The 22,409-nt window shown below is 42.1% G+C and overlaps 2 protein-coding genes and 1 long non-coding RNA gene across 5 annotated transcripts in view; 2 read left to right on the plus strand and 1 right to left on the minus strand.

Moving 5' to 3' along the window:
- The window catches only part of plxnb1b (plexin b1b), a 109,625-nt gene extending 97,203 nt beyond the window's left edge, over positions 1 to 12,422 (plus strand). For all 3 annotated transcript variants that reach the window (XM_005452203.4, XM_025907537.1, XM_025907536.1), the window contains 17 exons: positions 18 to 197; positions 279 to 427; positions 1,116 to 1,216; positions 1,453 to 1,670; positions 1,743 to 1,921; positions 2,022 to 2,088; positions 2,949 to 3,095; positions 3,212 to 3,377; positions 4,620 to 4,723; positions 4,824 to 4,908; positions 5,133 to 5,299; positions 5,785 to 5,945; positions 6,031 to 6,178; positions 6,272 to 6,336; positions 6,442 to 6,517; positions 6,954 to 7,028; positions 9,216 to 12,422. In XM_005452203.4, the coding sequence (XP_005452260.1) occupies positions 18 to 197; positions 279 to 427; positions 1,116 to 1,216; positions 1,453 to 1,670; positions 1,743 to 1,921; positions 2,022 to 2,088; positions 2,949 to 3,095; positions 3,212 to 3,377; positions 4,620 to 4,723; positions 4,824 to 4,908; positions 5,133 to 5,299; positions 5,785 to 5,945; positions 6,031 to 6,178; positions 6,272 to 6,336; positions 6,442 to 6,517; positions 6,954 to 7,028; positions 9,216 to 9,320 (2,193 nt within the window). In that variant the 3' untranslated portion in view covers positions 9,321 to 12,422. The remainder of the gene's footprint in view (positions 1 to 17; positions 198 to 278; positions 428 to 1,115; positions 1,217 to 1,452; positions 1,671 to 1,742; positions 1,922 to 2,021; positions 2,089 to 2,948; positions 3,096 to 3,211; positions 3,378 to 4,619; positions 4,724 to 4,823; positions 4,909 to 5,132; positions 5,300 to 5,784; positions 5,946 to 6,030; positions 6,179 to 6,271; positions 6,337 to 6,441; positions 6,518 to 6,953; positions 7,029 to 9,215) is intronic.
- A 1,753-nt stretch (positions 12,423 to 14,175) lies between these two features.
- LOC109202165 (uncharacterized) lies at positions 14,176 to 16,501 on the minus strand. Its single transcript, XR_003220250.1, has 3 exons — positions 16,079 to 16,501; positions 15,323 to 15,429; positions 14,176 to 15,134 (listed from the first exon to the last, which is right to left on the minus strand). It is a non-coding gene; the product is annotated as an uncharacterized LOC109202165 (long non-coding RNA).
- Positions 15,713 to 21,122, plus strand: si:dkey-19e4.5 (UBA_like_SF and PTH2 domain-containing protein). Its single transcript, XM_003446482.5, has 7 exons — positions 15,713 to 15,914; positions 16,511 to 16,624; positions 17,309 to 17,380; positions 17,489 to 17,563; positions 19,312 to 19,409; positions 19,587 to 19,701; positions 19,894 to 21,122. The coding sequence occupies exons 2-7, from the start codon at positions 16,517 to 16,519 to the stop codon at positions 19,978 to 19,980; spliced, it is 555 nt and encodes a 184-aa protein (XP_003446530.1). The 5' UTR covers positions 15,713 to 15,914; positions 16,511 to 16,516; the 3' UTR covers positions 19,981 to 21,122.
- The last annotated feature ends 1,287 nt before the right edge of the window (positions 21,123 to 22,409 follow it).

Raw genomic sequence — 22,409 nt, forward strand, 5'->3', positions numbered from 1 at the left:
TTATTGCCTGTTCTCAGGGGGAACACCTGGACCTAGCCATCACTAAAGAGGAGGTGTTGGTGTTGATTGGAGAAGGTGTATGTGCTGTGAAAACCCTGACCAGCAACCATCTGTACTGTGAGCCACCACCACAGCAGCCTGCACCAGGACCAAACGGCAGGAAGCGAGAGGGCTCTGACAATCTCCCCGAATTCACTGTGAGAATATGAGAGTGTCACCACCGTGTGAGCGACTCAAGTTTGAAAGCACCTCACTTTTTTATTTAACATGTATTTCAGGTCCAGATGGGCAACCTGAACTTTTATCTCGGCAAGGTTCAGTATGACAACCTGAGCCTGTCCACCTTCCCACTAGAGGCTCAGATTGGAGTTGGAGTTGGAGCCTCCATAGTGGTCCTCATTGTGCTCATAATTGTGCTTATCTACAGGTCAGTGGGTGGACTGAGAGTCTGTTTTTGTGTGTGTAGTGTGCAGTTGAGTGCTACAGTGGTTCTCTCTGACATTACTGGTTTGTATTCAACTCTGCTAGATTCTGTAGATTAATGCCATATGACATGATTCATGAAGATGGACAGGTCATCTTTAAATAACATCAAAAAGAATAGTCCAATTATTTTTGGATTCTCCTACAGTAGCTTTGAATTATTATTTTTTATTCTACTGTAGGGGAAATGATTATGTGATGCCCTGCTGAATTCATATGTTTGCTCACACATAAAGAAATGAGCAGTACTGGGTCCCAGTTTAGGTCACCCAGTTGGACAGGCAATCATATCTCAAGGCTCAATTCACACGCCCAGGTTTGAGTCTGGCCCTGGGCCTGCTCTTTCTCTCTCCCCACTCTTCTCCGTCCTCTCAAATAAAGGCAAAAACCCAGAATACCCGAAGTACGTTACATGAAAGTTATACATTGATTATATGTCACTGAGTGAAATAATTATTTGATCCCCTACAACTGAGCCAGAATTCTGTAGCAGATAGCCAATGAAATGAACTGAAAGAATTACAGATGCTGCTAATCTGAACTTGAAACACACCTGTCCACAGAATCAGTTTTTTGCACAATTTGACTGGATTTCCACTAATCGTATGTAAAACCTTCTTCCTGTCTGTCAGGAGGAAGAGTAAGCAGGCTCTTAGGGACTATAAGAAGGTCCAGATCCAACTGGAGAACCTGGAGACCAGCGTGAGGGACCGCTGCAAGAAAGAGTTCACAGGTACAGTGTTATGAGGAAAAAAAGAGAGCGGAGGCTGTATGAATGAAGACGGGAGATAGGAGGGTCTTTTTCCCATGTTCCATCAGTTTTCTTCACCTCTATAGTTGCGATAGGCTGAGAGCAGAGAACCCCCAGATTATTTTATTCTGCCAGCTGCTATTTACAAGCTTGTGCCTTCTGGCACTGGCCTGTAGCAGCAGCCTCTGACCTTTGTGTTCTCAATCACTTTGATCCAGACTTGATGACGGAGATGATGGATATGTCCAGTGACCTGGTCGGCTCGGGCATCCCCTTCCTGGACTACCGTATGTACGCCGAGCGCATTTTCTTCCCCGGCCACCGAGAGTCTCCTCTGAGACGAGACCTGGATGTTCAGGAGTGTCGGCGGCAGACGGTGGAGCAGGGCCTGGTGCAGCTTTCCAACCTGCTCAATAGCAAGCTGTTCCTCACCAAGGTAGTCGTTATCACAATCACAGCTAAAATTAAGCTTTGCAGAGCGAGGATTCATCTCCTCTTTTCCTCTCAGTTCATCCATACTCTGGAGAGCCAGCGGACCTTCTCCCCCAGAGACCGAGCCTACGTGGCTTCGCTGCTGACTGTGGCGCTTCATGGCAAGCTGGAGTATTTCACAGACATCCTTAAGACACTCTTGAATGACCTGGTGGAGCAGTACGTGGCCAAGAACCCCAAACTGATGTTACGAAGGTAAGAGGAGCCACAGTGATCAGATGCTGCTCATAGATTCAGGCTTTAGCATCTTCAGAAGCTGTGCAATGCTGCTGCACGTGTGTGTGATTCTCTGCAGAACAGAGACGGTGGTGGAGAAGCTGCTGACCAACTGGATGTCTATCTGCCTCTATGCTTTCCTCAGGGTGAGTCAACAAAAAAGCAGTGATGCACAGTAGTAGGGATAAGTGTTTTTAAAAAAAATATAGGATATAAAACATTTTCAGATTCTGAGATTTTACTTGGGGGCGTTTTAAAGTGGAATATAATGACTTTCAAATTAGGACCAAGCTCCAAAAAGCAGCCACTGAAGCTGTGACCTGTTTCCTTTTTGTTTATTAAAGTCAGTGCGCAAACTCTTTAATTTCCCACAGCAAAAAGAAAAAAGAAAAAAAATGCTTAATTTATTGTTTTTGTGATCACACCGTTCATAGAAAAGTACATATTTGCACTTGTGTTTATTCAGAGAGCCCTCAGAGCACGTTGTGTTGCGTTAAGGATTCTACCCGCACTGCTGAACACAGCAGTAAGTTCTAAATAGCAGTTTCCAGTACTGACATGTCAAAACACAGAGGGGAATGACAAACCTTCCAGTCACTCCAGTACAGTGGAAACATTTCTAGTACATGCACTGATTCTTATATAGCACTTTCCTACTCCTTTACGTCTCACCTGTTTACACTCATACATAGAAAGCACGTAGGTGCAGAAAAAACGTTCTTCTATCTAATGTAGCATGTAGAACCACCAAGCTTCTGATTCATAGATGACCTGCTCCACCAATCTGAAAATATGAAGCTCGGGTTTCCCTCAAGGTTTGACTTAGCAGAACATTTCTTTAACACATGAAGTGTGTAGAAAAACACTATGTAAGAATTGGTGCATCTACCATTTAGAAAGTTGGGAAGCACTGACTAAAAGTATATAAAAGAATCCCCTTCCTTCTCTCTTACAGAGTGTGTTAGACCAGTGTGTTAAATATGTGTGTGTGCGTGTGTGCATGCAGGACTCAGCGGGGGAGCCTCTGTACATGCTGTTCAGGGCCATAAAGCACCAGGTAGATAAAGGACCGGTGGACGCTGTTACTGGCAAAGCAAAGTACACCCTGAACGACAACCGCCTGCTGCGAGAGGACGTAGAGTACAAAACCCTGGTGAGGGGAGTCTAGACTGAACTAAATAACCATTTTGGCTCTAATGAAAAATTCCCATGGAGGTTGTATTTTTCTTTAATTTTCTCCTCCTCCTTTCACTCTTCTTTTCCCTGCAGACACTGAATGTGTTGGTGCAGGGTGGAGGGGTCAATGAGACCCAGCCTGTGCCCTCCAAAGTACTGGACTGTGACACCATTACCCAGGTTAAAGAGAAGCTACTGGATCAGGTGTACAAAGGCACATCCTTCTCACACCGGCCGCACGCCGACTCGCTGGACTTAGGTGAGAATCACACACACTGCGTGACACACCAAACTCTGAAAACTGATGCATCTCGTGTCAGCCTTGAGGAATCTGGTACTTATGACACTTTATGATCTCTCTTTTAGTTTACCCATAAGTTGGGAAATCTAAAAGAGTAAACGTGACCTTTATCAAATAAAAGAACAGCTCGATAAAATATAACCAAACAAATTAGCTGAGCGACGTAAAATGACTGAAGAGGAGAGAGCGAAGGTTCCAAAGGATAAGTAGAAAGTTCAGTATAATCAACCAGAATGGCTCCAAATTAAATGAAGCAATAAAACAAAATAGAAAAAAACGCAGGACGTTTCACTGACTGCTATAAAGAGAGGGTCTTCATTTGCATTGAAACACCAGCAGAAATATGGAGTCATAAACTGGGAACAGATGTTTGAAGTCAGGTGTGCAGCTTCATCGAGCCAACTGAAGTCACGGAGCTGTAAGGACGAGTTTATCGCAACAAAGGAAGTGATTGAATCAGGAAGGTCATTCACAAATGTGTCCCACAAGTAAACTTGTGTGATGGCTTTAGGGGCTTCAGCTTTGACTGTGGTGCCTGACACCTCTGAGGGTTGTGACAGCTATGTTTAATTTATTGAACGCCTGTCGTTTGATTCTTACTATGATCTTGACCATGTTTTAATAACTGTGCACTTTTTGACTTCTGTATGTGAAAAGTGTTACAAGTATAAATATCTCTTGCTTCTGTGGACCAGGCTTTCAGAGACTGGGGTTTAGGGGCATGAGTGCATGAAAGATGTGGAAAACGTCGGTCCTAAATATTCTTGATGCACCACCTTGACTGTCATATGATTGTTGGGTTTTTCTCTGTATGTATTATTGTAGGGTCTACCTTACAATAGAAAGCACCTTTAGGCGACTGTTGTGATTTGGCGCTGTATAAGTGCAGTGCTCACAAATTAGCTTTCCTTTGAGTTCCTTCTTTTCATATTAGTTGCCCTATAGCGCCCCCTACAGCGTGACAAAAACAAATCCAAACCAAGCTCAGTGACTGCTCAGTCTGTGAACACTTTCCTCAAAGATGAGAGAAAAAATGCCCACGTGGTGAATTTAAATTTTACAGCACTGTCAGTACCTGTATGATAACATCAGCCTGCGCTGATGATGGGAGCACCTGAATGAATTTGTAAACATCGTTAAGACACCCGAGTTTGCTAAGATGAGCATGTCCCACAAACACTGTGCTGATGTGTCGTGCAGAGTGGAGGTCAGGCGTTGCCGGTCATCTCATCCTGTCAGACGAGGACTTGACATCTGTGGTTCAGGGTAACTGGAAACGCCTTAACACACTTCAGCATTACAAGGTCAGAGTTACCACTGAACGTTTTATAAAGCAAACTACACTGTTTCGTATCCTGGAATAGGACATGGCCGACACCAATGGCTATTTGTGTTCCTCCCTAGGTCCCAGATGGCGCAACAGTGGCACTGGTCCCTCGTCACACCAAACACATTCACCATGACAACCACGACTACATAGCAGGAGAGAGTGAGTTTGTTTAAAATAAAAGATAAATCAACTTTTCAGCCAGTTCATGTTTCATTAGACTTTATTTGACTGTTACACTGACAGTAAAAACGATTCGATCAAATTGTGTGAGTGTTTATGTGGAACATGAAGTGACAGATGGAGGAAATCAAAAATTGCAAAACCAGAGAGCGAGTCACAGGCAAGCATCAAACCTGTGTGTGTGTGTGTGTGTGTGTGCGCAGAGACGCCAATGCTGGAGGATGCAGATGAAGGTGGAGTGAGGCTGTGGCATCTGGTAAAGGCCAGCGAGGAGCCCGAGTTGCCCAAACACCGCAGAGGCAGCCTGCGGGAGAGAGAGAGGGCCAAGGCTATCCCTGAGATCTACCTGACCCGCCTGCTGTCCATGAAGGTACAACACACACTCTGGGTCTAGACCAGGGGTGGGCAATCTCAGTCCACGAGGGCCAGTGTCCCTGCAGGTTTTAGATGTGTCCTCGAACCAACACAGCTGATTTAAATGGCTAAATTAGCTCCTCCAGAGGTTCTCCAGAGGCCTGGTAATGAACTAATCATGTGATTCAGGTGTGTTGACCCGAGGTGAGATCTAAAACCTGGAGGGACACCGGCCCTCGTGGACTGAGATTGCCCACCCCTGGTCTAGTCCCATTGAGTAGAGACTGTAGGAAGGAGATGAGGAGTACAGGAGTACCACACTTTCTAAAAATCAGTCTGTTTTTTAAACTACACACAACTCTTCTGCTAATCTTTAGCTACAACGTTACAAAGTTAAACAGACACACACATATATTCTTTTAGCTAAACAAGAGCTGAGTGCTGACACGCTGACACATTCACTTTCTTATGCTGTAATGTGAACTTTACTGTGTTTGTCAGGGGACGTTGCAGAAGTTTGTGGACGATCTTTTCACGGTGATCCTGAGCACGAGCCGTCCTGTCCCGCTCGCCGTCAAGTACTTCTTCGACCTGCTGGACGAGCAGGCAGCACAACATGGCATCTCTGACCCAGAGACCATCCATATTTGGAAGACCAACAGGTAGATGATAGTCTGATAGAGACCGCTGCTGGCAGATGATAGTGGGGCTCCGTCATGTATAATACTGTTGGTACTGTTTCTCCAGTCTCCCTCTGCGTTTCTGGATCAATATTGTGAAGAATCCCCAGTTTATCTTCGACATCCAGGCATCAGACCACGTGGATGCCGTGCTCTCTGTGATCGCCCAGACCTTCATGGACTCATGCACGATTGCAGAGCACAAGCTGGGCCGGGTTAGTACGTTTGCAAAAGCGAGTTTTCCAGCAGCCTCCTGTTACTCTTGTCTTTGAATGTCATTCATTGTTCTTCTTCTTCTTTCTGAACAGGATTCGCCCATCAACAAGTTGCTGTATGCCAGAGATATTCCCCGCTACAAACAGATGGTGGAAAGGTTGGATTGCTTAAGCTGCTCAGACAACACTGAACAGGTGTTTGTGAAATAAACGTATTTTATCAGTCATACGTTTGAGGTTGATTACAGTGATGGTTATTGCAGGTACTATGCTGACATCAGGCAGACCATCTCAGCCAGTGACCAGGAGATGAACTCTGCTCTAGCTGAACTGTCCAGGGTGAGTGCAACCACAGCCCATTCAAACACACACACACACACACACACACACACACACACACACACACACACACACACACACACACACACACACACACACGTGTGTATTTATATCCTTGTGGGGACATCTCGTTGACATAATGGTTTCCCTAGCCCCTAACCCTAACCATCAAAAATGAATGCCTAACCCTGACCCTTACCCTAAACCTAACCATAACCTAATTGTAACCCTTGACACTAAAACCACATTTTGAGGCTCAAAAATGCCTTCAAACTCGTGGGGACTGGGATTTTGGTCCCCACAAGTATTGTAAACTACCAATTTTTGGTCCCCATGAAGATGTTAATACCCGTCCACACACACACACACACACACACACACACACACACACACACACACACAGTGTGGTTGTTCACTTCAATGCTTTGTGTTTCAGAACTATTCGGGAGAACTGAACTACCTGGTGGCACTGCACGAGCTCTACAAGTACATCAATAAATACTACGACCAGGTGTGTTTCTACTCTTTCCAGCCACTAGAGGTGGAACACCATGATGCAACAATGTCTGTCTCTCAATGCGAAACACATTTAATACAATAAAAAAATGGGCTTTTATCCTCTTGAATAATCAAGATCATTTCATAAAATTCTGAAAAGTCTTTTCATCGATAAAATTCAGTTCTTTTCTCTGAAGTAATGAACAATTATGTTCATTACAAAAGAGCCTCGGATTCACTCCAGAGCTCCGTTTCATCCAAGCAATAATGTTCCCTTTGCTTAGTTTCAGCAGCTTCTTTTTTGTGGGATGTGAAAGGATCAAGGTTCATATCTAACCAGCCAATCACATGGCTGACACTGTGCATAAGAATGGGGAAGAAAGGTGGCTCAAGTGACTTTAGATGTGGCACGGTTGCTGGTGGTTGGTGCCAGAGTATTTCAGAAATTTTTGATCTGCTGTGATTTTTTTTTTTTTTTTTTTTTTTTTTTTTTCCCCCCCACACAACCATTTTTTTTTTAGGGTTTACAGAGAATGGTTTTAAAGAAAGAAATTACCCAGTGAGCGACAGTTCTTAAGGGGATTATACCCTGCTTTGATCGCACTACAGACATCTTTAAACTGACCAGAAGGAAACAGCAGCTCAGACAGCAGCAGAGCATTGCTTTATTACACAACATGTTGGATACTGAAGCAGATCCAACACACATGGTGCCAGTCCTGTCAGCTAAGAACAGGAAATGAGCTCAATAAAATTGGACAATGACAAAAAGCACTGCCTGGTGTGATGTGTATTGATTTCTGCTGCAACTTTCAGACGGTAGGGTCACAATTTGGTGGTCAGCGGTTAACGTTTTTCAATGTTCAGGCTTGCAATGGTGGTGTAAAATGACAAAATCTACCATGTCCATCTGTTTGTGACCCATCTTCTGATAGCTGTTTCCAGCAAAATAAGACACCATATCCCAAAGCTCACATCATTTAAACTGGTTTCTTGAATATGACCGTGAGTTCAGTGTACTCACCACAATTAGCAGACCTCAGCCCAATAGAGCATCTTTTGGGATGTAGTGGAATGAGAGACAAGATGGCTCTGACAACAACTCCAGCCAAATCTAAATGGTAAATGGACTGATTCTTATATAGCGCTTTTCTACTCTCCCGGAGTACTCAAAGCGCTCTATACAACATGCCTCATTCACCCACTCACACAAGCACTTCTAAACTCAAGTGCAAACTAATCACACACATTCACACTCCGATGAACGCATCGGAGGGCAACTTGGGGTTAGTGTCTTGCCCAAGGATATTTGGCATGCAGACTGGGGAAGCCAAGGATCGAACCACCAACCTTCCAATCAGTAGCTGATCCGCTCTACCACCTGAGCCACAGCAATCTCTGAGAAAGGTTCCTGCGCCGTGGTGGATCTGTGCTGGGAACAATGAAAGCAGTTCTCAGGGCAAAGAGGGCCCAGTGTTAACCAGGTGCACCCATCAAAGTGGCTGAGTGTAGAAGGTTGAGGCTAATTAACAGCAGCAACTATAGGCCATACTCCAGACTGCTGTTAAAAGCACCAATTCGGGGGACAAAAGCAATGTGGAAAAAGTGTTAAAAATGGACAGGAGTCTGAGCTTTTGGCTCAAAGGGAGTTTTTCTTTCCCGCTGTTGCCAAAGTGCTTGCTCATAGGGGGTCATATGATTGTTGGGCTTTTCTCTGTATGTATTATTGTAGGGTCTACCTTACAATATAAAGTGCCTTGAGACAACTGTTGTTGTGATTTGGTGCTTCATAAATAAAATAAAAAAAAATTGAATTGAATTAGAAGAGCCACTGCTGTTTCTTTTTGGCCTTCATCTGAACAACCTGCTTTTTAGGGGATTTAGTCAAGTCTACCAGGTGTTTTGGTTGTGCTAAGCTGGCCAGAGCCTTCCTTTTTAATAATGGACCAAATTGTTGATTTGGCCATTCCTGAAGTGTTTGCCTTCTCTCTCATAGATGAGCAAAATTGTCAGTGTTACTTTAGAAAGTCTAAGCTTCAGTCACATCTTGTTTGAGTTCAAATTCACTGCGGTGGTGCGCACAGACAAAATTACTGCCCAAAAACGAATGGATATGACAGAATATCTTCACTGAGACACAGCTAATGTTTGTCATTTCTATATTCTCAGTCTTTCTTCCTCTTCATTATTTTGTCATCAGATCATCACGGCGCTAGAGGAGGACACCACGGCCCAGAAGATGCAACTCGGCTACAGACTGCAGCAGATTGCTGCTGCTGTGGAGAATAAAGTCACTGACTTATGATGGAGGAGAAATGTGTCAGCTGTACTGCAGTAACACCTGCCACTGTTACAGTAAACAGCTTGGACACGCTGGCAGTTGAACTTTAACGGATGGAGGGGAAGATGGACTCTGGAGGACAATGTTTTTTGTTGTTGTTTAAATTAGAGCTCACATCCCAGCAGCCTTTGTGTTTTGGTGACTGCTGACAGTGCTTTACAGTGCGGACACTGTGAGCTTCCTGTAGTGCAGGACATTGAAAAGCTCAGTGGATGCTTTTTTTAAAAAGTCAGTCTGACCCACTGTCACTCTGCTCACTTCATGAAAAAGAGATGGTAGCAGTGTGTATTTTATCTCTACAGTATATGTGCTGGAGTCAAAAGGTGGAGCAAAGCTGGTGGAAAGCCAGGTCTGCAGACTGAAAGTAGGAATCTTCCATCACTGTGGAGTCCGTTTTATGAAGCGGTACCTCTTATGCCTTGTGTACTTTGCTGCTGTATGGTCAGAAGTTATTTCTTGGTGTGTGTCTGGTGCTTTATATATAGATGTGAGTGTGCGTGCATGTGGTTGTCCATATTCTCGTGGCTGTTAAACTGCATCGTGTATTGCCACGTTTTATGTTTCTAGTACAAAGTGGTGAAGTAACTGGTTCTTATATTTTGGATCTAAGAATGAAGAGTATTTTGAAAAGAGATACCTGAATTTTAAGGTTGTGTTTTTCACATTTTAGAACTTGTAGTCACTGCTCAAAGCAACATTTTAAAGTCGCTGCCACGCTCTACCTCAGCCTGCTGTCTTTCATCAACTGCTCTTATTTTCATTGGTAGAAGCTGCCTAATTACTGCTTAGTTCACCTTGGCGTGTTACACATTTGTCTGTATTGATGTAAATTTTGTGTGATTTGTAATATGATTTTTTTTTTTTTTAAGCAGAGCAGCAGCAGCACAGCCGAGGAGACGGTGCTGCAGATTCACACTTAGTTGCTAACTAGTGTGAGAAATACTTTGCTGGAAGGTTAAAAAAAACAATCACCCAATTTTTTTTCCCCCTTAGCAATCCAACTATACCGTACTGTAAGAACATAAGCTGATATATGGTTATCAGCCCCAGCAATCCAACATTAGTCAACCCAGCAAAAACACTAATGTATACCTTTCTGGCAGGTCCATCTACCAGTACTGCAGCACCGCACACACCAACTGGACTGCTGTAAACACACACACACACACACACGTTCTTGTTTGTTAATTCTTTACCCATATGAGAGATTGGAAGCAGAAAGTGTTTTTTAAAGGTACTTAAACCTCGGATGACTTACCATTTTTGTTTCTTTTATTCATATTTGTGTGGATGTCTCTAGTGTACAAGTCACTGGAAAGTCAATAGGAAAGCGAAATGTCCCTCTGTTTAAAAAAAAAAACCAACCTTAAATGTTAAAGTGCAGTGTTGTGTGAACCACAGTTTTTGTAGGGTTTTTTTTATATTTTGTACATTTTAACATTCCTTTTTAGATTTGGACATTGTATAGATCACACTCCTGGTATGTTTTTTGTGTGCAGTTCTTTAACTGGACAGTGTTTCGTGTCTTCCACATAGACCTTATAAAAGATGGATGATGGTAGACTGACAGCCTGAGGCCTTGAGTTTGGCATAAGGTTGTTGCCTCTTTGAAGCTGGAAGTGGCCATTTGTGGATTTCAAAAAAGGTTGGATGCCTAGTTACTAGCTGGAAATATTTAACTACTTGATTAACAAGGCAAACTAAAAAAGAACTGATACGAAGAAGGTACAAACATCATTGCTGGCGTTGGAAACTGTATTCTCTACACCGATACATGACGACCAAATAATAGTTGATGTTTTTTGAAAGGGAGTCTGTAGGCAGAGATGGTTTGTAGCCATATCCTGTATATAAAAGATGCGTTTCGTCACCTCTGGCTTTGTAAAGCTCAAGTTGAGCATTTTTTTTTTTTTTTACTTTCACCATCCTTTTGTGCTCATCGGCTAATGATTCATGAACTTCAACTTTTTTTATTCAATAGGACGTGAAACGAGCCCGTGGCATCACCAGGAAAGTGTTTTCTCAGACTCTTATACAACTGGATGTCTTTGGGCAGCAGTCAACTCCTGCTGGCCATTAGAAAAAAATATAGGTTTAATAGACATATGCCATTGGCTTCATTTTTCAGCCACAGAGGCTACGTCCATCTTTTATATACAGAGTTTGCATTTGTATTGGCAACAATGGTTTGCACTTAAAGGCAGTCACCATGACCCAGTAACTGCATCTATCTTTCTTTATAGAGTTTATGGTCCAGCAGTTGTGTGTGGCATTTGATCAACGTGATCATACTACTCCAGGCTCAGTAGATGTTGCTTGTAGCTTAGCCGGGGTGGGTATGGTTGGACATATTTGTTGATGCTGGTTTTTGTGTTGAACTCTCTTTCTCCTTTAATATTTACTGCAGCTCTTTATGTGGGAATTTTTTAGTTTCGGATGATTGTAGGATTGGAAATCAATGGGGAAACAGATTTTGACACAACTTCAGAAACGATATAACAGAGTTTGAGTAGTCTACATGCATATTTTATAAAGTGCACTTGATTTTTGTTTTCTCAAATCTGATGTTGTTTAATGTTTTAATACACAAAGTACTACAAGTTGTAAATTAGAGTATCTACTACTGAAGTATGCTAGTACCCAGTCCCATTAATCAGTGGCAAAAAATGTGACAGTAGAAAAGACTTTTCTACCCACCCTCCACTCAAATGAAGATTTATCAGTTTGAGCCTGAAGTGTGTAATTACCAGGGTCAGTGTGTCAGAATGCAGGCCATTTGTTACAACATTACATAACACAGGAAATAATGACTTTTACAAACACATGGAGTTGGTTCATCTTGAGCTGAGAGCTCAGTGATGAACAAAGAACCATTGGGGGGAAATCTAGGCTGTACAAATTTGGCAATGTAGAGCAGGCTCTGCAAGGAGCAGGTTTAGGATGTTTCTTATTTTGTGTGTTAATATCTTTGTAAATACTGATTAAAGATGCAGCTGTAGTGATTTAACCTGTTTAATAAGAGAAGGTGAACATTCTCACAAATGAAATAAAGTATTCTGAAAGCTGTTTTTTGTTTTTTCCTTGATTTCATAAACCTACCACTATGAACTCTCTCGGACATGTTAGGACTTAAAAACATCTGTGCTACCAGCTAACATAGCCTTGCAACAAAGAGGGCCAAATAACTTCAAGGGCCAAATTGCAGTATATTTTTCCACATCAATATATGGGCCACAAGTAGGGGTGACGTGGGTCTAGTATATTCTCATAAAGGACAAATGCACTGAGCAGCTCAGCAACACCAAGAGGCCTGGAATGCAACAGATGACCTCAAATGTATGATGACAGAATTATTTCCATGGTTAAGCAATTTCACAACGTCTAACCAAGTCAAGAAAATAAAAAGAGGTGGGAGTATCTTTGTAGAGGCCACCAGTCAAGTGATGGGTTTAGCTTACTGAAGGCTCTGTCACCTGCAGCAGTCGCAGGCAAAATATATGCAGAGCAATACACACTTGTCCAAAAATGCTGTATATGTGGGTTATAATGATAATGAATTATCATTATTATTACAATATTAGTATAGTGTAGAAAGAAAGGCTCTGCCTGCACCGATTACATGTTGGCTAAAATAACTAAAACATGTTGCTAGAAATGAAGTAAGCTAACTAATACTAGGAAAGTCGAGCAGTTTCTTTCATGTGGCCACCTGTGTTTTATTTTGTTTTTGTTTCTTTGGATAGTCAGACTTGGCTTTTAACCGAGCCATTCAACAGTCTCTCGCACTCAGCATCAGTCGGGAGTTGGTAACCTGGACCAAACCAAATCTTGAAGGTTAATAATTTTCGTTAAAAAGCAAAAAACTGACAGTTATACTGTTAGAATCGTCATCCCTTTTCTCCCCCTTGCGATGCCCCCCCGATTCCATATAAAAGCCTCCCTCTGGGCCCTCCCTCTTACCTCAGCTAGGTTAGAGCTTGTGTGTTTGTGAATGTCCCTCTGTTTTGTCTTTTTGCTGCTGTGTATCATTTGAGTGCCTTGTTGCAGAAGAATATAGAAAAGAATATAGTTGTTAGATCAGATAATTTATTAGCACCTATTAGACCAGGTAAACAATGCAGACTAGATGTTACATATGAAATATATTCCAATTTGCAAATGCTGTACAGTAAAGGTGTAAGTGTTTATTTCCTGCTCATGTAGGTGTGGAAGGAACTGGATGTAGATGTATTGGGAAAACAGTCACTAAAGTTACAAACATCTGATTTACAGATACTATTAAGTAAAGATGAAGTCAAATTATTATAGTTGTTACTAGTCATGATCAAGTCAAGTGGCTTTATTGTCATTTCAGCCATGTGCAGTGGTACAGTCCACAGTGAAGCAAGACAACGTTCCTCCTTGACCATGGTGCTACATAACAATCAACACAGGACTACATGAAGTGCAAGTGCAACACCAGACAGAACAGAACAATACAGACACAAGACAGTGCAATAGAAAAGTGCAACAATGACAGTGGGTTGTGCAAAAGACTGAACACTGTGCAAAAAGTCACTTGATGTATGAAGGTGTGAGTGTGTCAGTCCAGTCACTGACTGTTCAGGAGTCTGACGGCTTGGAGGAAGAAACTGTTTCACAGTCTGGCAGTGAGGGCCCGAATGCTCCGGTACCTCTTGCCAGAAGGCAGCAGGATGAAGAGTGTGTGTGTGGGGTCCTCCACAATGCTGGTGGCTTTGCAGATGCAGTGGGTGCGATAGGTGTCTGTGATGGAGGGAAGAGAGGCTCCAATGATCTTCTCAGCTGCTGTCACTATCTGTTATAGGGTTTACGATCCAATGCGGTGCAGTTACCATACCAGACAGTGATGCAGCTGCTCTGGACGCTCACGATAATCCCTCTGTAGAAGGTGGTTAGAATGGATGGAGGGAGATGGGCTTTTCTCAGTTTCTGCAGGAAGTAGAGACGCTGTTGGGCCTTTTTAGTTATGGAGCTGGTGTTGAAGGACTAGGAGAGGTTCTCCGCCAGGTGGACACCAAGGAATTTGGTGCTCTTGACAACCTCCACAGAGGATCCATCGATGTTAAGTGGACAGTGATCTTTCTGTGCTCTCTTGAAGTCGACAATCAGCTCTTTTGTTTTGTCCACATTCAGGGACAGGTTGTCGACTCTACACCAGTCCGTTAGCTGTTGCACCTCCTCTCCGTATGCTGATTCGTCGTTCTTGCTGATGAGACCCACCACAGTCGTGTCATCAGCAAATTTGATGATGTGGATTTAACTGTGCATTTATGCAGAGTCATGGGTCAGCAAAGTGAAGAGCAGTGGGCTGAGCACACAGCCCTGAGGGGCTCCAGTGCTCAGTGTGGTGGTGGTGTTGGAGATGCGGTTACCAATCCGGACTGCTGTTCAGGCCCAGCAGGCTCAGTTTTCCAGTCAGTTGCTGATGAATGATTGTGTTGAATGCTGAACTGAAATCTATGAACAGCATTTGACATCATCGATGCACTTACTCATGTAGCTGGTCACAGATGTGTACTCCGCCGAGGTGGTTTGATCGCCATTTGTTGCAGCCTCCCTTAACACGTCCCAGTCAGTGAACTTAAAACAGTCCAGTCTAGGCCAGGTTCTCACCCATCTCAGAACCGATTTGCCTGTATGCCAGAATTAGCAGTAGTAGTCTGAGTATCTGAAGTGGGGGCAGGGATTCGCTCGGTACACACTGGGAATATTTGTGTAGACAAGATCCAGCGTAAGATTCCCCCCTTGTCACAAAGTCTACATGTCAATGAAATTTAGGAAGCACTGAATTTAGATGATGATAAACAGTTAGATCCAAAATGTATGGCAGGAGCAGTGGAGCATCAATGACCCAAGAAGACATCTAATATTCAATTAAATATTTGATGAGATATGCCAATATTCAGAAAAATTGGCAGGATCTGAATGGAAGAAATGATAAATACCTGTTTCAGAGTAGAGCACACATTGTACTTAATAGACAAGCATCCAACCGGTCTCTGCATGCACTGCAACCCAAATCTCTCCAGCATGTATACTTGGAGCGTCAGGCCTATGATCAGGAAAGAAAAAAGTATATTATCATAATAGGAACTTTCAAGGAGCTGAAGATTCATTTTACTTTGAAAGACCTCATTGGAAACCAGTGGCCGCAAGTCTATAGGCAACTGATGTGGTTGTGAGAAGGATAGATTTATTAGAAAGAAGCTTTTAAAAAAATACATTTTATTGTTTATTTTTGTCAAGTTCAAGGTAACACTCCAGTTCAGTAGGTGGCGGTAATGTACCTTTAGTTGGTCTGACAACCGCTATTAAACCAAAGAGTATAAGAAAAAGAAGCAGCAGAAGAAATATTAACCCCCACCCCCCACCACAATCGACCAAAATGGAGTAATGCCGAAGGCAGTACTAGATGAGAATTCGTGTAATGTAATTCATTATTCGAGCAGACATTATTCCATCGCAAGGGAATTTTAGACTTTGAGATACCGCAGACACCATTTTTGTTCCTGTCGTCAAGCTTTCTGCAAGGAACAGGTAACTCCAGCGAACTGGCTGGGTTGCTAGCAAAGTTAGCATTAGCGGATAGTGCTAATTTTAGCTAGCTATCCTTGTAACCCGACAATAGTAGAAATAAATCTTAGCATGATTTCTTTTGTACAAAATATTCACATAAAACATTTATCTCGAGTCATACTTACTGTCACATTGCAACATCCCGAATAAGGCTATTTTTTTCCCATCACACGCTGCAAGGCTAGGGTTGCTAATTTGAACGGTGTGCAACGTATTTTGCACCAGCGTACAGCTTAACACCCCCTGTCTTGTCTTATTCTACTTTGCTGTTCTGAACAGCGCTGCTTTGGTTATCCTAATACGCTAGTCTTACATATAGAGGATGGTCAAATCACAGTTCATTCATTTTCAAACCAGACCTTACTCTTAAAGGTGACAGACCGCATGACGTTAGTTGTTGCCATTCGGTTCAGCCGTCCAAATTGTGGTCAAATGCCATTCTATCGTATGTATGCAAATAATCATGCGATGCACTGTGATCCGCTATTGCCGAGGTCTTAATTCAACAGGGTTGGTTCTGTGGAGGTTGTTCAGTATTGCGGCTTCTCTTTTTGCAGATAATAATGGAGCCATCGGAGCAATCAGGCCCAGACTCAGGTTCTCAGGATGTTAACCCAGTGTTTCTGCAGCAGCTCAGAGAGCTGGACATCCCAGAGGAGGCGGCCAAACAGGTGGGGCTGTATAACCTCAGTGTGCAGATTATATCGTGTGACAGCATCACATTTCTTTAAAAGTTCATGGTACTTACTTTGTTAAATAATGTTTGTGTCCAAATTTAGGAATGTTTCTCACAGCTGTGTCACAAACACTGCAAGTCATAAAGCCATACTTGTGTATGTGTCTATCAATGTCTGAGTGTGTTCTAAATATAAATGTATTGTGTTGTACATAAGACTCCTATTTTATTTTTATGTTTTTATCTTTATATTGTTTTAGTGTACACTGAGGGTCATGGGAGCATTTCAATTTAAAATTCCTGTGTATGATCTGTACATATGGTTTTTGACAATAAAGCTAACTTTGACTTTGTCTAAATCGTAATGAGTCACAATAGCAACTTCATTGCTCCAAATAACATTACAGTGTTTGGACTATTGATTTATTTTGTCCTCAGGAACAGTTTCTTCAAGGACTGATTGAGGATACAGCTCTGCAGTCTCAACTAAAACAAAAAGGACTCACCAATAATTAGATATGCGGAAATAATTCCTAATAATATCTAATCAATGAGGAAACTAACTGCAAAAGATGAAAATTATTTCTATAAAAACAATTTTCTTGGCTACCAAAATAAAGTCTGCTTTTACTTCACGGTTTTGTTTTCTGTCCCTCTCCATTGTTTCTCTTCACTGTAGGCACTCTTGCATACTCGGAATGTGTCTGCCGAGGAAGCGGCCATGTACTACTTCAACAAGCTGGAGAATGAGGTGCCCATAAGCTAGCCTTAATCCCTGCAGGTACACATTGGTACATTGGACCTTGTGGAGTTGATCCAAAGCCAAATCTCAGTGTCTCTTTGTGTGTCTGGTATTTAGGAGGAGGGTGATGATGACCTCATTTACAAGATGGTGTTTGTGGTGAATATGGACCTTGCCATGGGCATTGGGAAGGTTAGTTCAATGGGACCATTTTTTCAGCTTTTAGTTTGTGTGTGTGTGTATTAATCCCTGAGGAGATTATGTGGTTACAGTTACGCCCAGACGATAATGACAGTAACAGACTGAATTAAATAAAATGATATCTAGACTATTAGAGAGATTACATATATATGGTTGGCATTTTACACTAAACTGTGAAACTGTAAAAAAGAGTGTAACTATTGCACTGCGTACTGTCACCCACTGGTTTGAAACGGAGGCCACAGGTTTCCTGGTCGTCCTAACATCCAAAATCAGTTCTTTGGTCTTTGTCACATATTTTGACAAATGAAGCCATCATTACTTTGCATGAACAATGCATTTTGAGGTCAGTGATGTACATTGGAGGCACTCCAGAGCGGTCATTACAAATGTTGTATTTTTAACAGCCTAAAGCATGCAGTTTTGGGCTTGCTACTAAACCAAAGAAAACAAGGGAATGAAATTGGGGGTTTACAGCTTTCCTTCCATAAGAAGAGGAGAAACAAGGGGAAGGAAAATTCCAAAAGACCTGCAGCTGTCTTCTTGGCACTTCTGCTTGCACACATCATAATCATCCATTGTTGGTTTTTACACTGAAAAAATAAAAAGTATATTTTTTTTGTCTCATTTTGGGTGAAAGTGGGAGTCATTAGGCTGTTACATACTGCTGTCGCTTACAGCTGAGGTACTTTTTCTTCTCCACATGTCAGCTCACGAGACAGCTGAAGTTACATAAGATTTAATGTTGTGTTACTGTAAACAGAGTAAATATTTCCAAAAAAAGTGCTAAACTGAACCAGTGTTCTAGCGTCTACCTTGTCAGAGACAATTCCTTGCATTGTCTCTGGAAGAAGATGACGAAAGTAAAGATAAATGAGCGAGTGAGAGAGCTGTTGATGGAGCGACATGAAATTTCATGTCCCATGTCATATTTCATGTCGCTCCACCAACAGCTCTCTCTCTCACTCGCTCATTTATCTTTACTCTTTGCTTCCAAGCTATGTTGTTTAGCGAAGTAAACACTGAACAACAGAAATAGATTGAATAGCTGGAACTGTGATTCGTCTTGTCACTGATACAATACAGTTTTCTGGGTCATTCAGACTGATATCCACACCTAATATTGATATATTGGGATTGGCATGTCGCTACCTGTTAATGGAATAAAAGAGTACTTGGATCCGTGTGGTGATCGCTAACAGCTAATGACAGAAGCACAACTCTGCATTAGGAGCAGGATCCTCTCTGGTCATCATCGTGTTGACATGGGGTTTAATCAGTGTTGCCCATGTTTTTCTTCTCTGTTATGTTATACACGGCTTCAAATGTTGAACAGCCATTAGGTGTCACTACTGAGACTGCTTTCCAACAACAACAGTGTCATTTAGTGAAGGGTTTCAAATTTTATTAAAGTAAAGATTGTAGAGTTTTTAGATCTTACTTGAAAATATGTCTGCCTCGAGTTGAGAGTGCATGGACATCACCTGGAGTTGCTCTGTTAGACCTCTACTGCAATGCTTCAATTGCTGCTTGTTTATGGATCTTTTTGCATTCACTTTTGTATGTCATTATGGAAAAGACTTGGCATTCTAATGAAAAACTGCGTTAAAAGCAATCTGCATTTTTTTGGGGGGGGGGGGGGGGGGGGTTGTTGTTGGGTTTTTTTTTTTGTCATTTTATGTTAAGTTTGTGAGAAATGTAACACTGAATTGATTGAACTTGACACTGTTTGTGTGCAGGTGGCTGCTCAGGTTGGTCATGCTGCTGTGGGCTTGTACCAGGCTCTACAAGAGAAGAACAGCTGGAGGGAGATGGCCTGGAGGTGGGACCACAGTGGGTAAGACCACAGTATTATTTTCTAGAAGACCTGATGCTTTATTTTGGAGCTCTTCTTAAATATTTTTCAGCATTTCTTTGTTCATTAAAAGTCCTCCTGTGTCAGAATAGTGCTCCAGATTACCATCTACATTGACGATCGGAAGAAAAAAAATACATGTTCATGTTGTTGATACAGGGCCAAGAAGGTGGTGGTCCAGGGCACCAATGTGGCTCATCTGCTGGAACTGCAGGCCCTGGCCATGAGCCTCAGTCTGCCCACATATCTTGTCCAAGATGCGGGACTTACCCAGGTAAAAGCATTTTTATCTTATATCCAAATATCTGTGGTGGTGCAAGTAGACATTCCAAACATATTGTTACATTATCAGTAGTAATAGTTTTGGTTTAAAAACAAAAAGTCAGTTTTTGTCAGGATTGTAAAGTGGCTTGGCATGAAGATGTGTAAAGCTGAGCTCTAAACCAACCCCTCTGGTCTTTGGAAGGTGGAGTCTGGGTCCCGCACTGTCCTGGCAATCATGGGGGAAGAAGAGATGGTGAATAATGTCACTGGCAGTCTGAAGCTGCTCTAAACGGCTTCTAATTACAGCTTGGGAAAGGCATGGCTCTGCAGTGTCACAACGATGCCAGCAGAGGACAGCATTTCCCAGCAGTAGGGAGAGTCTTGGACTTGACTCTCCCTAAAACATGTTCCTCCCCACCAGAAAACAAACACTCTGCCATTTGTTTCCCTTTCTGTTCTCTGTATAAGCTGCTTAGTAGAAAGCAAGAGGAAGAGAGACTGGTTCCTCACTGAAGAATAGGACAAAGACAGTAGAAAAAAAGTGTCCCCCCCACCCCCCAAAAAATATGACCTAAAAAGTAACCTGCTTAGAATGGCTTCAGTAGAATCTCAGTCAGTATACACATGCTTAATCTGGCCACTTTCAATGTATTTCCTGGTTAGCCAATATTGTAAATATGCTTATTCAAAGGGCCTTTTAATGCAGACAAACACATTTATGTCATTAAAGTTCAAACTTAATCAGATGTAGTACTTCTGGCGAGTCACTGTTCCTCAGTGAGGGTGATCTATTATCTAATATGTGAACACTCTTTTTGATGATGTAATGATTTTGTGTCTATATGCAACTTCTCCCAAAGATCCCTGATCTAGAGAGTCACTAAAACCACTTATTGATAAACAACTATATTTTATATACACCTGCTTGTTAGGGCCATATTCTGTAGAATCTGTGGTGTGCCATCATAAACAGTATGCACAGTTACTAGACATTGATGTTTTGTTTTTTTCTTTGTGCAAAGGAGGTAAAAAGTTAGGTTTGGATTTTCTTGTTTGAGTTTGATGATGGAAGTTCTGTGAAGCCAAATTGTCATGTAATAAGTTTCCACACATTAATCTCAATACACAAAAAATTGTGTGAGCTGTCATGTTTCCATGTTGTCACTAAAAAAATATATATATATATATCTTGAGCAAGTCCATTCTGTTCCATTCTGAGCTTATTACTTAGGATCTTGTGTAACAACAATCATAGAGGGGGCAAGTAGTGTCATGCATGCAGTATTAATATTTATTGAACAGACTGTTGTGATCCTATGGTTATGTCATTTTTAGTAATGTGTCCACACTTTGATAACACCTGTCTTATAAATGGATTTGTGTAAGTGCTTCAGATTATAAGGACAATTAAAACAACAACCTCCAAATGAAGTAACAAGGTGTGCATTGTGTTTTCACATTACAGAACCTCACACAGAGACGGTGAGCAGATGAAAGATTTACTGAAGCTGTGGCAGTGAAAACAGTGTGGGGGAGGGTTGAACACAGCAGTGTTGCAGTGCATAGTTTGGACTGGGCCACATGACACTGCTTTTTCACGGCAGTACTGTTAAGTATGGCCACAGCCTGCCAACACAGTGCGGCTGGGAAACTTGGTAATTTTCCATCTGTTAATAAGCTCAAGACCTGCTTTTAAAAACGATTTCAGTGTTCAATGTGAATGTTATCTTAAGTAATCAGATAAACATCAAACACTGCAACTGAGCTACGTACCTGTTCACCATAAACACGTTTCTGTATTTAGGTAGATTGATACTAATTTGGAACCCTGGCTTTGACGTTTACTTTAACCCTTCAGATGTATTTGAACAAAATATAGTTCTTATGTCCAGTTTAGCCCAGAGTTGTACCTCTAAAGCACTTCTGGGCGTGGTATACCACTCTAATCGGTCCAATATAACCAAAATAGAACTGTCAAATCCTTTTGACGTCGATTGTTTTTCTCGATTCTGTTATCTGAGTATCTAAGAGCTAACTTTATTATAGAAGCACCAAACTGCAATGTACAAATTGTGTTATTCTTGCTGTCTAATCTCGTCGTTCGTCAGACCCTGCAACAAATGACGTTGGCATTTATCACCATAGCCAATCCAAAGTCGCTCCTGAGTCTCATGACACGATAACAAACCAATGGCGTCATCGTGACTAGTTTGATTATAAATGTAGCAAAATCATCCGTCGTGTGCTTGTATCTTTTGAAAATGTATCCCCTTAGATGATTTTGTATATCCAGTGTGTGCAGTTGGCTGGGCGACAATGTTATACTTCAGCTGCGTCTCAGTGTTCTTCTGTATAAATGCTAAGATCACAGAAAAAGAAGGTGCTCATTTTTCGGATACAACTCCCAGGAGTGGATTTATTGAGCAACGGCTAGCGTTGTTTTCGTTGTGACGGCCACTTTTTTCTGTACAAGTGTAGGAAGATACTGGTTTCGGCAGCGGAACAGAAGTAGGAGGGACCAGTAATAAGTGGATGCAACCCAGGAATACTGGTCAGGTTCCCTGTCCAACCCCTCAGCAGACGCTACCAAAACGACACCTCATACTCCATTCATCTGACATATCGGTAGGTGGGGCTGACCCAGTGGGCTAACCCTGCCTCTGGTGTCCCTGGAACTGGGCCCCAGAGACCCCGTGTAGCTAACGCTTGCTACTATGT

Source organism: Oreochromis niloticus, linkage group LG5, assembly GCF_001858045.2.
Source record: "Oreochromis niloticus isolate F11D_XX linkage group LG5, O_niloticus_UMD_NMBU, whole genome shotgun sequence".
Lineage (NCBI taxonomy): Eukaryota > Metazoa > Chordata > Actinopteri > Cichliformes > Cichlidae > Oreochromis > Oreochromis niloticus.

What these genes read in the sequence shown, in the direction of transcription:
- si:dkey-19e4.5 (XM_003446482.5), top strand. Translation starts at nt 16,517, where the DNA reads ATGGAGCCATCGGAGCAATCAGGCCCAGACTCAGGTTCTCAGGATGTT. An exon ending in TGGAGGTGGGACCACAGTGG is followed by an intron (nt 19,410 to 19,586) that starts GTAAGACCACAG and finishes TTGTTGATACAG; the next exon opens with GGCCAAGAAGGTGGTGGTCC. An exon ending in AAGATGCGGGACTTACCCAG is followed by an intron (nt 19,702 to 19,893) that starts GTAAAAGCATTT and finishes GGTCTTTGGAAG; the next exon opens with GTGGAGTCTGGGTCCCGCAC.